The sequence below is a fragment of the Notolabrus celidotus genome, chromosome 19, assembly GCF_009762535.1.
Source record: "Notolabrus celidotus isolate fNotCel1 chromosome 19, fNotCel1.pri, whole genome shotgun sequence".
Classification (NCBI taxonomy): domain Eukaryota; kingdom Metazoa; phylum Chordata; class Actinopteri; order Labriformes; family Labridae; genus Notolabrus; species Notolabrus celidotus.
The window spans coordinates 3566764-3580683 of NC_048290.1; the positions used below are offsets into that span (position 1 = coordinate 3566764).

Here is a 13920-nt window from a genome sequence, read left to right on the forward strand (position 1 = left end):
TCCTTAAGTGTCTCTGACTGTTTAAAGGTGTGTTTGGAGCATGCAGTATAATTTTAAAGGTGTGTGTTTATAAATACACTCAGTAGCCAGTCCTTTAAGGTTAACTGCAGGTTAAACTAGCAAACCTACCCTTCATGGGGGTTATGGAACTAAGGGTTTCCGTCTTTCGAAGAGGAGTTGATATAAAACATTGATAATTATTATAACTGACAGGTGTTTTTAGGATTTTGCTCATGCCATTGATGTTAATGAGAGAAAGCTATTTGGTGTCTTGATTATTCTTGTGCAAGATTTTTCAACAGAAGTTATTCCAGTGATGGGGAAGAGTACTTTGTGTCCCCATGGAGGACAAGATCTCTCTCCCCTCCAGCATGAATCATAATAATAACCTTCGTTAGCAAAGAAGCACACCTTTTCTTCAGTTCTAACTCTATAAACTGTTAGTCCAAGCAATCATCTGTTTACTTGGTTGGAAAATGAGTCAGCAGAACTTACAGCTCAGCATCAACAAAGAGGAGGTATTAGTCACATGATCTTACAAGAGAAGATATCTGAGAGAGAGGTCTTGTTGCAGCTGACTCAAACTTAATTTGTTTTCATGAGTCATGCCCTTTAATTCTCATGATGTGCAGAAGATCTGTGGCTAGAGTAAACTGGGTCCAATACGATACTTTCGGGACTAGGAAGGGAAATAATCGTTCTTAGACTTAAACATTTTCCAAGGGTAGTTGCAAGAAAATCTCAAGCAGCCCAACTGGATAAAGTCTGGACATCTTTAAGAGTTTTGCATTTGTGATAAGGGCTTAAGTGTGCCTAACCTTCCTGCACAGTGTCTGGATTAACCCCATATTCTTCCTTTCTTTCTGCACATTTTTCTTTGTTTCTTTAGTTTACGTGAAGCTGTCCATGATGACAACATCCGACCCAAGATGCAGTGCCTCATGATGGACTCTTCCTTCTCTATGGTGACCATGCAAGGTGAAGACAGCGGAATTGCATGGGAAACCACCCCGAGCCGCTGCACCACACCCTGGGCATCCGAGGCTGGAAACCCCACCATGGAACTCGGCTCTCCGGTGGCAGTACGACCTGCAACACCTGGCTCTGTACCAGCAGGGAAGATTATCTTTGTCATGGATGAGGAACTAATGACAAGACGGAAGAAAACCAAAGAGAGGGGGAGCAAAGCAGACAGACGACAAGTCCTTGTAGAAAGTTCAGAGAACGTCTCAGGAAGGCCAGAGCTGGTGGAAGTCTCACAGCCAAATGTGAAACCTGAAGGAGAAGGAGATGAAGAGGAGCCCAGTGATGTCCCAGAAGATAAAGAGCAGCTGCTGTTTAGGTTGGTGTCTGAGGGGTCGGAAATCCTCAACATTGTAGTTCCTCCAAAACTGGTCACCGTGGATGAGGAGGAGAGCAGAGAAATGGTGGATAACCTTTCATATCTGGAGGAGAGCCTCGTTCCTAAAGCCAGTGGAAACATTCATGATTATGAGCTGCTGGTTTCAACAGCAGAATCAGCATCTCAAGAGGTCAGACCCTCGCCTTCCAGTGCCATGGATCCACCAGGGGCTCCAGTGGCCAGACCTCCAGCTAGAGGTGCAGCTAGAAGTGTGGACTACTTTGAGGCGTTCGCCCTGATTGACGCCCAGGCTCCAGGAAGTCCAGCTGTAGCCACACCGGGACAGGTGGAACAAGATGCAGAGGGTACAACTGAGAACCAGGAAGCAGAAAGACCTGTGACACCTAAAGAGAGCAAGACCCCAACAACAGCTGTGGGTAATGACAATTTAGACTCAGTCAGTCTTGAGGGAATCGCCAGTGAGCTCCTGGATGAAGTCTTCTATGGTGGCACCGAGGACTACGCCATGAAAAGTCCAGGTAGAGAGGGCGGAAGAGCTACTCCACTCAGGCTACCGTCAAGACCAAGTGGTTCCAATTTGTTTGGAAGCCTAGAGGAAATCCTGACTCCGATCTTTCTACCAGAAGGACCTGCCAAGATTATTGACCCCATATTGCTGGAGGAGCCCAAAGCAATGGCCTTCCTTTACTCCGACCTTTATGAGGAAGCCCTCGGCTGTTGGAAGAAAGAAGAAGACACAGAAAGTATGACCTCTGAGAAGTCCTTCCACAGCAGGCATTCAGACCGGGAGGCGAGAGGATACTTGGAGAAATACGTCCTCATAGACGAGACTCCTGCAGTAGAAGTGGCATCAACAGAGAAGAAGAAAGACTCCGAGGAAGGTCCAAGGATATTGTATGATGATATTTATGATATGAGCGATATGCAAGCCAAGCTTGAAAAGGGTGAGATGCCAAATTCAGAGGAGGAAATCACAGATTTCTTCAGGGCCAGCGACAATTCTTCCCCATGTGACATAGAACCGTTCTGTAAATCACTTGTAGAAGAAGAAGAAACCCAATCAGTCAAAAAGACTAGAGACAAGACGACCAAAAACGTCTCCATCAAGGTAGAGAAAGCTGCAACAATCCCAGTGGACCCACTCAGCATATCAAGCTTTGAGTTTCCCACGGACGGACCAGACTGGGGAAGCATAAGTGACCCTCATACAGGCCTTGATGAGAAGGATGTTGGTCCTGATGCAGAGCAGGATTTATGGAAAACAGAGTCAGAAGCGCAAACGCCAGTTGCTCCTCCCAGGAGAAGGGCACCATCTGCTCCAAAGTCATGTCTGGACCTAACCCCTCTGACTCCAGTGGACATCCTGCAGGAACAAGAAGAGGCCGGTGGAAAGGAGCAGAGGGTGGAAGAGAAAGAGACTGCATCACCAGCAGAGACTGCTGACGAGGGAGACGGAGATGAAATCACACCGCCATCCAGCGATGATGCTCTGCTCGAGTATTTAATGGTTGAAGTGGACACTGAGTCCCCACCAAGTGTCGAAGATAGCAACGAAAGAACCATCACAGACTCAAAACCAGCTGCAGTTGAACAGAAAGACACTGAAACAGCAGAGGAAGAAGCTTCAAAACAAACTGAGACTACAGAGGTAGATATTAAGTCATCAGAAATGGCTGAAACAGAAGTTCAACCAGAGGTCAAGGAAGATACTTCAACTGTCGAGCCAGCTGACCCACCTAAAGAAAGAGGAAACTGTGTGATTCTTTGAGTATGATACGAACTCAGACACGTTTTATGACAGCTTCCCAGCTAATATGTCTTTAATCAAGGTCTTAAACCACAGTAGATTAGGCCTATAACAAGAAATTCCTCAAATCTTTATATACAATCACAGTATTTTATAGCATGGTGTAGTTTTTACATTCAATTATTCCCATTTTTGTCTTGCTTTTCTCATAAAGCATGAGTCTAAGTACTAAAACAGTTTGATCAAATATCCAGGAGGGGATTTTTCCTTTGTTTCTCCAAGTTAATCCATCTTCTGCAGCTTAGACGGCTGACAACAGTGCATGAATCATAGCGTTTTTTTGATGGAGGAGGTTTGGGTCACGAGTGTGAATAAAAAGGGTGTGAGAGCATGTGTTGGTGTTTGTGCAATATTAGGGTGGATCTTCAGCTATAAATAAGACTCCTGAATGTTAACCTGACACCTTATCTCAGCTGGAAGTCTGTGCACTTTCTTGTAAACAGTAAAAAAAAAACAACTACCTGAACATGTGCTTATGTGGACAAATGAATTGGTGTTCAGGACATGAACACCCTCTCATTCTGTGTCATTTTTAATGCTTTCAAAATGGTCACACGTTTTATTCATGAATTAAAACATTTTAACTGTGTGCACTTGATTCTGCATCATTTTCACCTTGGTTTATAACCCTGGATATATTCTTTTTAGGAGCTGTTTCAGAGTAACTGGACAATGCAGTATTTGCCCTACACATGTGATCATTAAAGCAGCTTTATGTCCGGCGGTATTTACAGATTTTATTGCCTCTAGGCCTGATTCCAAGGGTCCCATCTGGAGCTCTGCAGTGATCCTGTCCCTGCTGACCTTGAAGAGGAGAATGAAAACACACTCTCAGATATTAGCCTGCAGCATGAACTAATGTAGATTAAATAAAATGTACACAGAGTAAAGGTACAAATCAGTATTTTTTTTTGCTTTGGTAAAGAAAATATTTCTGTTTAATGCTGGCTGTGAATCTTGTTGGGCTTTTTTTCATCAGTTTAAATGGGCTTTGGTGACATCCAGTGTTAGACATGAGGATTTTCCTATTTTCTGATTTGTAAAACCAATGTTTTACCCTCCAAATCGAGAGGTGGCAGCTGTGAGTGGATATCTTACCTGAAACATGGCAAAACGAGAGTCAAGATCATAGAAGTACACGAGATAGAGTGGATACATCAATTCAGAAAGCAAATAAACCTATAATTTCCCCAAATATGAGTTCTCCAACATAACCAATAGCTAAAATCACCATAACAATTTAGAATTTATTGCATAAATGAGACAATAAAACAAAATAGGACCACCATAACTTCTTTTAGCCTACCTGTTATTTCAGATGGAGTTAAATTATAGCTATAGCTACTAACATCTTATTATTCTGCTTCAAAAAATAGCTATCAGTGGATTGCAAGGACTTCATTATGTTATAAGTGTGAAATAACACATCTTTAGGATGTCAAATACATTGCAACATGTGTTTTTTGTGTAAAAATGTCCAATCCTAAGTCTATATGGTTATTTTTCTTCAGATCAGTACACATTTAATTTGTTATCTCTGAATAACAATATTTTTTTTCTTATAATAATGTGTTGATTAATATTGTTTTAACTTTTAAGTGTTTTTTTTTAAGCAAACACTGTCCTTTTTGAAATTATTATAAGCACACATATATTATTTTTCAGTTAATTTGTATTATTCATTTATTTGTTTGATTTATTGTGGATTATTTCATTTTTTAATAGTTATTAATCTGATCTTATCATTTTAAGATTTTTACAGATTAGCCCTCAGCATTTTTACATTTATTCTGTTGTACTTTTCTTTATCTATATTTAGTGTAGCATCTTAGATTCTTTTACTGGTTTGATCTTTTAGTGTTTTATTATCTTAGTAATTTAGTTTATTTTGGTGAGTTTTAACATCCTATTTTTCCTCCAAGATATCATGACAGCTGTTCCTCTGTTTGTTCAGCAACTTTTTTTTATTTTTCATTTGTTATTATGATTATTATTATTTTTTTAATTAATTATTATTATAATTGCATATATTATGTTCTTAACCTTATATATGGATGTTAAATGGGTTTGGGTCGAGGCTGGGGGAGTCTTCTAATTTTTTTAAAAATATTTTTGATTAATTCTATTTTTATTAATTTAATGTACAGCACTTAAATTGAGCAGATAAAATGTATTAAATGTTATAATTATAGGGTTTTAGATTTATTGCCCTGACTCTGCTTGGTGTATTTCTATACCGGAAGTCCCCTCGGCGCTGTGTTTGACTACATGGCTCTGTTAGCTTTAAGCTAACTCCGCCATGGACCATGTCCCCGGTGTTCTCTCCCCAGAACCCCCTGCAGAAAACGGGGAGGACCCCTGCGACGGCTCCCCGTTAGAGGACGAGTTTGTAGACGCTTTCGGGGACCTGGCTGCCCTCCCGGTGGAGGTCGGAGAGAGAAGACCGACGTGTTTTCGGTGCCGGTGAGCTGAATTAAAAGCTAATGCTAGCTAGCCCAGTTAGAGTGATTGGACCAGACAGAAGAGAAACCCTTCATCCCTCCCCTCTCCTCCTCCTCTTCTCCTCCTCATCCTCCTCAAGTTACTAGCATGTTTTAATGAGGGCACAGATTTATGTGGTTGTATTTAATCTGAAGACCAGCTGAATCAGAGAGATGGGGGATAGTTAATGAGCATTCACAGCTTCACGTCTGCAACTTTCCTCCCATGTAGTCGCCCTCAGAAGGTGTGTCTCTGTCCTTTTCTTCCAACACAACCCCTGGAGGTCTCCACATGTCTCTACGTAGTGCAGCATCCTGCAGAGGTAAATACACCACTCTATGTGATCAATGCAGACACAGTGCATTAGATTAGATTAGATTTATTGTCATTGGGCATGTCACAGGTTCAATCAATGAAAAACAGATTGCATCTAACCAGAAGTGCTTTAGCAGTAAATTAAATAATATAAATAATACAGAATATACAGAGTTATGAATGATGAATAAATATAATATAATATGTAGCTACATGAGTGAGTATTGCTACAGGTACATGCTATGACTGTGGTTATGTTTCACAGTATTAGACTATACAGTACATTAGTGCAAACTGATTATAGGAGATTTACATTTTTTATGCACATTATCAGTGAACACTGTTGCAGCAATGAATCACAGTATTATAAGTCTGTGCAGTGATCAATGCTGCTTTCACAATTTTGCAAAATGCAAGACAAAAAAGGGACGCAATATTGATATATAACTCTAAAAACAAGGGCATTCAAATAACATGTAACAACATTAAGTGTTACAAGAAGATATGATGAAAAATACACAGAGATAAGGAGGAATACAGTGCAATAACACTTTATTAGCTACCCTTTATGCATTAAAAAAAACTAGAAGTGCAGTGGAGTTGTAGCTTTTAATGTAAAATAAAAGTATGCAGTTATAATCTTAATAATTCATGCATTGAAATAGGCTGTTTGCACCATTTATACATAAAGCAATTATTTTAAAACACAGTATTAACAACACTGAGACCACTAAGAGATGGATGGCATTTGGCTACACCAAAATATAAGATATTTTAAAGCATAACATATATTAAATAAAACATAGATGTAAGTAGGAAATGTTGTTTTTCTTTTATGGAATGAATTAAACCTTTAGATTAATATTAAAATCATAAAATATAAAATCAGGATATTTTCAGTAGAGCCTTTCCTGATTTTATCTGAATTTTATTTTATTTTACTTCAATTTAACATTTAAAGAAATATGTTTTTAAATAATTTTATTCCTTTAGAGTTCTTTTTGGGGAATTTTCTGTCTTTTAAAATATATTTTATTTCTTTATCTTGACTTGTGTGATTTTGCAAACTGCCTGTTTTAAAAAATGCTCTACAAATATAATTATAATTATTATTTTGAATGTAATTTATTGACGTTATCTCAGTTGTGTTCATGTTGCTGATTGGCGATCATATTTTTAACAAGAGTCATATTTCACATGCTCTAATGTGCATTTTGTTCATTGCGTGTCTTAAGTTGTAGTGAAAGTGAAAGTCTGTATATTCCACTTATTCTTCACTCTGGTTCATCTTCAGGAGAGCAGAGTTCTTCGCACTGTCCCTCTTCTTGCTGCATGTTTGCCACAAGGAAAATGCAATGTCATCGTTGGGAGGAGATTCAATGAAGAAAAGTGAGCACTGTTTTTCTTGTTAACTGATTTCCATATATCCCTCCACCATTTCCTCTAAACGATCATATACAATCATGTCTCCTCTCCTCAGGCACCCAGAGCTCGCTGCAGTATGTCGGGACAGCAGAACTCTGATCCTGTACCCGGGCCCAAAATCCCAGAACCTGGAGGAGTTAGTGCAATACCAGGAAGTAGGAAGTGTGAAACATAATGTGATCATCATCGACGGCACGTGGAGCCAGGCCAAAAACATGTTCCTCAAAAACAGCCTGTTCCACCTGCCGAAACAGGTGTGTGTGTGACTGTGTTGTAACATCATAAGAGGGTGAAGTTAGGTGACAAGAGAAAGGGACTTTTTTTTTTCTTCAAAGCTGATAAGATCTCACAGAATGTTGGCCAATCACAGCTGTCAAACATTCATGATTTTTAAATGCATATCAGCTTAAACCTCAAAACAGAATCTCTGTGGAGCAGAGGAGTTCGCCTTGTACACCTGAGACGGTTTAGATTCTCTTGCTGATTCTCCCACTGGTGGAGGAGCTTGTTCACCCACATGAAATGACTAACTGAAAATCAAAGCATTGTACAAAAAAAAAAGACATGTCTCTTTAATGTGGGCAAGTGAACACCGAGGCCTCATCAGAATTTCTTCTTTCCCCTCTGGTGCTCTCAGTCCTGCTGGATGCAATCAGATATCAGAGCAGGGGTTTGAAGAAACAGCATTTTGAAAAAGATCCTCTCTCTTTAATATTCATTAGCAGCCTTAACTCAGCTCCAGATTACTAAGAGAAGTTGGTGGATAGATGGATAGAATACTTTTTTGATTAGCTTTTAAAGTTTTAATCCTTTAGATTTCTGTCCTGGTTGATTCAGCGATATCTGTGATTTCTACAGGGAGTTTTATCAAGTGTGATTCAGTGTTACATTTCCAGAATTTCTAAAGCAGGAAATACTTGATCCGCAGCTTCTGTTTCAGAAGTCATTCAGAAACTCATCTGGTGCATCAATTCGAGTGCAGCTTGTTTTATCAAAGAAAACATTGTATATAATATAATTTACACTCCTGATCACCTGTGCTTTGGTTTATCAGGTCCAGCTCAATCGGACTCTCTCCAGTCAGTACGTGATCCGCACACAACCCTCCAACATCTGTCTGTCCACGCTGGAGTGTGCTGCTGTCGCTCTGTCCATCCTGGAGCAGAATGACGACATCCAGGAGGTGAAGTTATGAAATAATTGGGATTTTGTGTGTAGTTATGTGTCTTTTATTCCACTGAAGTGAAAAAATACAACCTTTTTTGGCTGCTTGGGGGGCATCCAAAGAACACTGACATACTGTGTGATCACCTTTTTAAGTAGGGCCATCAACGGGTTAGGTATTTAGGTAATTAAAATTCCATTATTTGGCATTTCAACACAGTTTTTAAGTCCATATTAACAATATAAAACAATTATCACCAGTGTCTTGATTTCTGAATCAAATGAGTGCAATGAAATGTACTTTATGATCTTGACTTTTAGATTTATTATTCAAACAAATGCTGCACAGCTACACCAGCGTGGTCTGAAACCATGACTTAGAGGTAGAAGGTAGCTTTAAAGAATTTAGTCTGTCAAACATAGTGTGTATCTTTATTTATTTTTAAGGATAACACTGTTCCACATTAAGAAATATGCTGGACTCAAGCGGCAAACTCCGGTCTCAAACGATGAAGCCAATGCGGAAGTGTTATAAACTGCAATACACAGAAAATCCGCTAGAGGCTGGCTGCAGAAACACCGGAAACCACATAGATATGAATGGGAAAAAGACGATCTTTGCAGCATTAATAAACATGTTTACAGCCTGGTTCAAAAAACGGCTTGGCCCTACAACGCTAATCTCTCTAATGGCATGCACTGTACGGGGGGTGAATTTTTTTCTAACATGACGGTTAAGAAGATATTAAGATTATGAGTTTTGCCCAAATAAGGACATGACTGACGTGACTCCCGGTCGGGAACACACAGCCATTGGCTAAGAGACTCACACTACGTCACACTCTGCCTAGTTGAGTTCCGCATTACCAATATGGCTGCCGCCGTCGATTTGCTTCAAAACAGCTCTCAGGAACAGATGGGTGACGTCACGGATACTACGTCCATATTTTTTACAGTCTATGGCTGGACTGCATGTACAAAATATCCAATCAGTGTCAACATGGTGTGCAGTTTTCTGAGATTATTATTTTTTGTATATATTTTATTTTACTCACATTTAAAGGTGACATATCACGCTTTTTTCATCAATATATATTGGTCTAAGAGGTCCCCAAAACATGTCTTTAAGTTTATGCTCAAAAAAACACTTTGAAATCAGATTTTGGTCTGCCTGAAAAACCCTCTTCTTCAGTCCTCCTCAGAACACTCTGTTTTCTCTCTGACCACGCCCCCTCAGGAAGTTTACATGTTGGCTGAATATACACGGCTGCTCAGAGATCACGTTACTTCAACCCTCTGAATCTGATCCCGAATCTGATCCTGACGGAGAGGCGCCTGCAGCAGGACCTTTCTGAAGGATTGGTCACAGATTTAGTGTTTCTTGTTGTTTTATTTGTCAGTATGTCGACGTGTGTCTTGCTACACAGCTACAGCTACAGCTACGAACATGTAGCTATGTAGCTATGCTAACTAGCGCTAGCACTTATCCATGATAAATAAAAATCATCCACTAGATCTTCAAATCTGCAGACGTGGGGAGTAAAACCGACCTTTGTGTTTATTAAGACAGCCTACAACTAGCATGCCTCCCTCCTAAGCTCCTTGTTAGCACACATTTATGCAGGTAATGAAAAATGGAGGAGGGATTCAGTATTATTTTATACAGTCTATGGGCTGAACAAGCTCCGAGCTCTGACTCCGTGACAGACCGGATATTGTTGTTACGTAACAAAAACACGGCAGTCTGAAACGGCTCGTTTCACACACATTTACAGAAAGGTGGAGAAATCAGAACAGGGGCAGAATGGATTTTTTTCATTCTCAGGGGGTTTGTTGACAGGGACACATATTTCAGGTAGAGAACAATTAAAAAGTCCATTTTGCATGATATGTCACCTTTAACATTATACACATGAACCACAGTAAAAACAAAGAAACCATGAAACAATAAAACACAGGGGACAATTAAATTAACAGTAACACAAAACAACAAACAAACAAAAACAAGATCAACAAATAGATAACAAAAAAAAAAAAAACAACACAATTTAAATAAATGTTAGCTGTTAAAAAACATGGAAATAACTGAGATAATTTTGATTACTCACTGACGTCCAGTGATTCCTGGTAAATACGACAGCAGTTACACATTTCAGGAGTTCCAGTTTGGTCGCTCTCTCAGTTTCGTGCAGGTCTTGTAAGAGTGAAACTATTGTTCCCGTAATGCGGTTGACTGTCCTGCAGTCAGTCGCCACCCTTTTTAGCACATCCTACAGTTCACCTCTTTGATTTAGTTTCATTTACAGGTCTGTGGTGATACACATGCAAATAGAGCTCTGCTGGCTTTTGTAATGCGGTTTCCTGCTGATATCAATCTGTTAGTCACAATGTGCGTACTACTTTTGGCGAGTCAACTGGGTTTTTATTAGTCAAATGTACCTTTTTAAAGTTGCAGTGATGGTGTTATTTTCCATCACAGCAGCAGCAGCAAGAGCAGAGAGATGCAACTGTGACTTAACTATGGAGTGCACAAAGGGAAATCAAATAGTCCTCCTCATTCATGTAATTCCAGTATCAACTCTCCTTTAGGCTCTATTTTAGTCTCAACCAACTGTAGAGGGAAAGGTCTGATTTACAAGCTGCTAAAACATCCACTATGTTCAGCAGCTAAGTGCTTACTCTGCCTGTTTGCTATTTCCAAAGAGGCTGCACCCAATTGAGTTTCCTGACCTTTTTTTAGTTTCACAATCTGACTAAGACGGTGAAGTTAGAGGCTGACAGTGAAACCCAAACAATATCCAAAAGACCTTAAAATATCTGGAAAACAATGAAGCAGCACTATCAGAAAAAACATGCATAGATTTTTCTGAATAAGAATTTGCATTAAAATCAAAACACATCTCTTAAATGTGTCCCTACTTTGTGTCTTCCTTCTGTTTCCCAGGTTCTGCTGAGGCCCCTGAAAGCCCTGTGCTCCTTCCAGCTGCAGCACGGCGCTCAGGTTCACCACAGCAAGGAGCACCTGTTGAAAAACGGCATGTACGACAAACCCATGCCCAAGAACAAACGCAAGATAAAGAGGATGGAGAAACTTGTCACTGATCACAACGTCTGCCCGAGATGAGGGAGAGGAGGGACTTGAAGAGAAGTGAGCCACACTGTCTGCACACAGAGCTGTTGACGCTGCACTGGACTGGATCATCAGAGCAGCACGTAGCAGCAGCAGCAGCAGCAGCGTCACAGCGCAGACACGGGAAAAAGTTGGCTTTTTGGGAGTTTTTGATTCTTTCTCTTCAAAGATATTTTTAAATGCTGGTTAATTTAAGTTATGTTAAGTTAAAGTTTGAGTGTCATGTGGGACAATAAACCCAGATTCCTACTTGCATTGTTTAAAAACAGTTGACATTGTTTACAGCGGTTCTGTTGTGGCTGACTTTCTGACTGCAGAAGAATACATCTGGAAGGGCTAATTTTCAGTGAACTTTTATAAAGTAAAATCGTTGTTGAAGTATGTTACAAAATAAACAATTCTCTAAAAGTTAATGTGAAGAGTCATGACACTGCCACACACAGTGACACTTATATGGAGAACTGTGTTCTACTGTATGTTGGCATTTTCAGTGATGAGGCCTCGCTAAATTTAAAGCAGGGAACAATTTAGCTTTAATTCATCAGGAGGCCTACTACAGCTTATTTATCAGATATCACTGTACACTGAAGTACATTAGGCAGATATCATCTTAGGAAGATGGACAAAAGCATTTTATGTCTGGTGAATCATTTATAAATTATTTATTCTGTAGTTGTAAATCAAGCAGGTCCATTGACTTTTATCAGACCTAATTGGATGAGAGAGACTCTACTTAGCCATTAAGATCTACTTTTAACTTGATCTCAAAGGAACAATTGCAGATTGATTAAATCAAATGTACACAAATCCCCCCTTAATTGAATTAAACCCTAAAATTGCAAAAAAAAAAACCGCCATGAATTGTTTTTTTCTGTGTTCAAGAGTAAATTTAAGCGACTGGAAAAGACATTCAAGTTATCCCCGATTTTGCATTTAATAGTGGAGAATAAGTTTTCTTACACAGCATGTTTTTGTAGATCGTGCATGAAGCATTTGCAGGTGATAGAGTGAGTTACAGAGTGTTACGGATGTGCACTTGCAAGACTAAATCGCCAAATAATTTATGTATATTCTTTAAATGAAGGATAAGATTTGCAACCCTGTGAAAATGTCATGGCGCTGCTTAATGGCAGTGCAAAGGAAAAAGGAAAAAAAAATTATATACATGTATACGGATAAGGATTAGGGCCACTGGAAAAAAACACAATTAAGGTCAATTGACTTTAATCTAAGAATTCTGACTTTAATCTAATAATTCTGACTTTAATCTCATAATTCTGACTGTAATCTCATAAATCGGACTTTAATCTGGTAATTCTGACTTTAATCTAAGAATTCTGACTTTAATCTAAGAATTCTGACTTTAATCTCAGCATAATGACTATTTTCTCAGAATTCTGACTTTAATCTAAGAATTCTGACTTTAATCCCGGAATTCAGACTTTAATCCCAGAATTCTGACTTTAATCTAAGAATTCTGACTTTAATCTCAGAATTCTGACTTTAATCTAAGAATTCTGACTGCAATCTCAGAATACTGACTGTAATCTCAGAATTCTGACTTTAATCTAAGAATTCTGACTGCGATCTCAGAATTCTGACTGTAATCTCAGAATTCTGACTTTAATCTCAGAATTCTGACTGTAATCTAAGAATTCTGACTTTAATCCAAGAATTCTGACTTTAATCTCAGAATACTGACTATTTTCTCAGAATTCTGACTTTAATCTCAGAATTCTGACTGTAATCTAAGAATTCTGACTTTAATCTAAGAATTCTGACTTTAATCTCAGAATTCTGACTTTAATCTCAGAATTCTGACTGTAATCTAAGAATTCTGACTTTAATCCAAGAATTCTGACTTTAATCTCAGAATACTGACTATTTTCTCAGAATTCTGACTGCAATCTCAGAATTCTGACTTTAATATAAGAATTCTGACTTTAATCTAAGAATTCAGACTTTAATCCCAGAATTCTGATTTAAATCAAAGAATTCTGACTTTAATCTCAGAATTCTGACTTTTTTCTCAGAATTCTGTCATTTTTCTCAGAACAATAATGATAAAAATATATATATTGGACCTTTTTTTTTATTGGCCCTTATCCTCTTCTATACATGTACAACAAAAAATGTTAAAAATACTTAAAAAAACAAACAAAATTTTTGCAGCTTGATATCTGTATATATATATTTTGGTTGCAGCTGTCACATTCGTTTCTAAAACCCCTAAAC

At 38.8% G+C, this 13920-nt stretch overlaps 1 protein-coding gene across 1 annotated transcript; it reads left to right on the top strand.

Moving 5' to 3' along the window:
* Window positions 1-5416: 5416 nt before the first annotated feature.
* On the top strand, window positions 5417-12098 carry dtwd2 (DTW domain containing 2). The gene is made up of 6 exons (XM_034709867.1): window positions 5417-5633; window positions 5883-5973; window positions 7261-7355; window positions 7447-7645; window positions 8446-8574; window positions 11500-12098. The coding sequence occupies exons 1-6, from the start codon at window positions 5470-5472 to the stop codon at window positions 11677-11679; spliced, it is 858 nt and encodes a 285-aa protein (XP_034565758.1). The 5' UTR covers window positions 5417-5469; the 3' UTR covers window positions 11680-12098.
* Window positions 12099-13920: the final 1822 nt, after the last annotated feature.

Coding starts and splice junctions, on each gene's coding strand:
- dtwd2 (XM_034709867.1), top strand. CDS start 5,470: ATGGACCATGTCCCCGGTGTTCTCTCCCCAGAACCCCCTGCAGAAAAC. Junction 7,356..7,446: donor AGGAGATTCAATGAAGAAAA/GTGAGCACTGTT, acceptor TCCTCTCCTCAG/GCACCCAGAGCTCGCTGCAG. Junction 7,646..8,445: donor TGTTCCACCTGCCGAAACAG/GTGTGTGTGTGA, acceptor TTGGTTTATCAG/GTCCAGCTCAATCGGACTCT.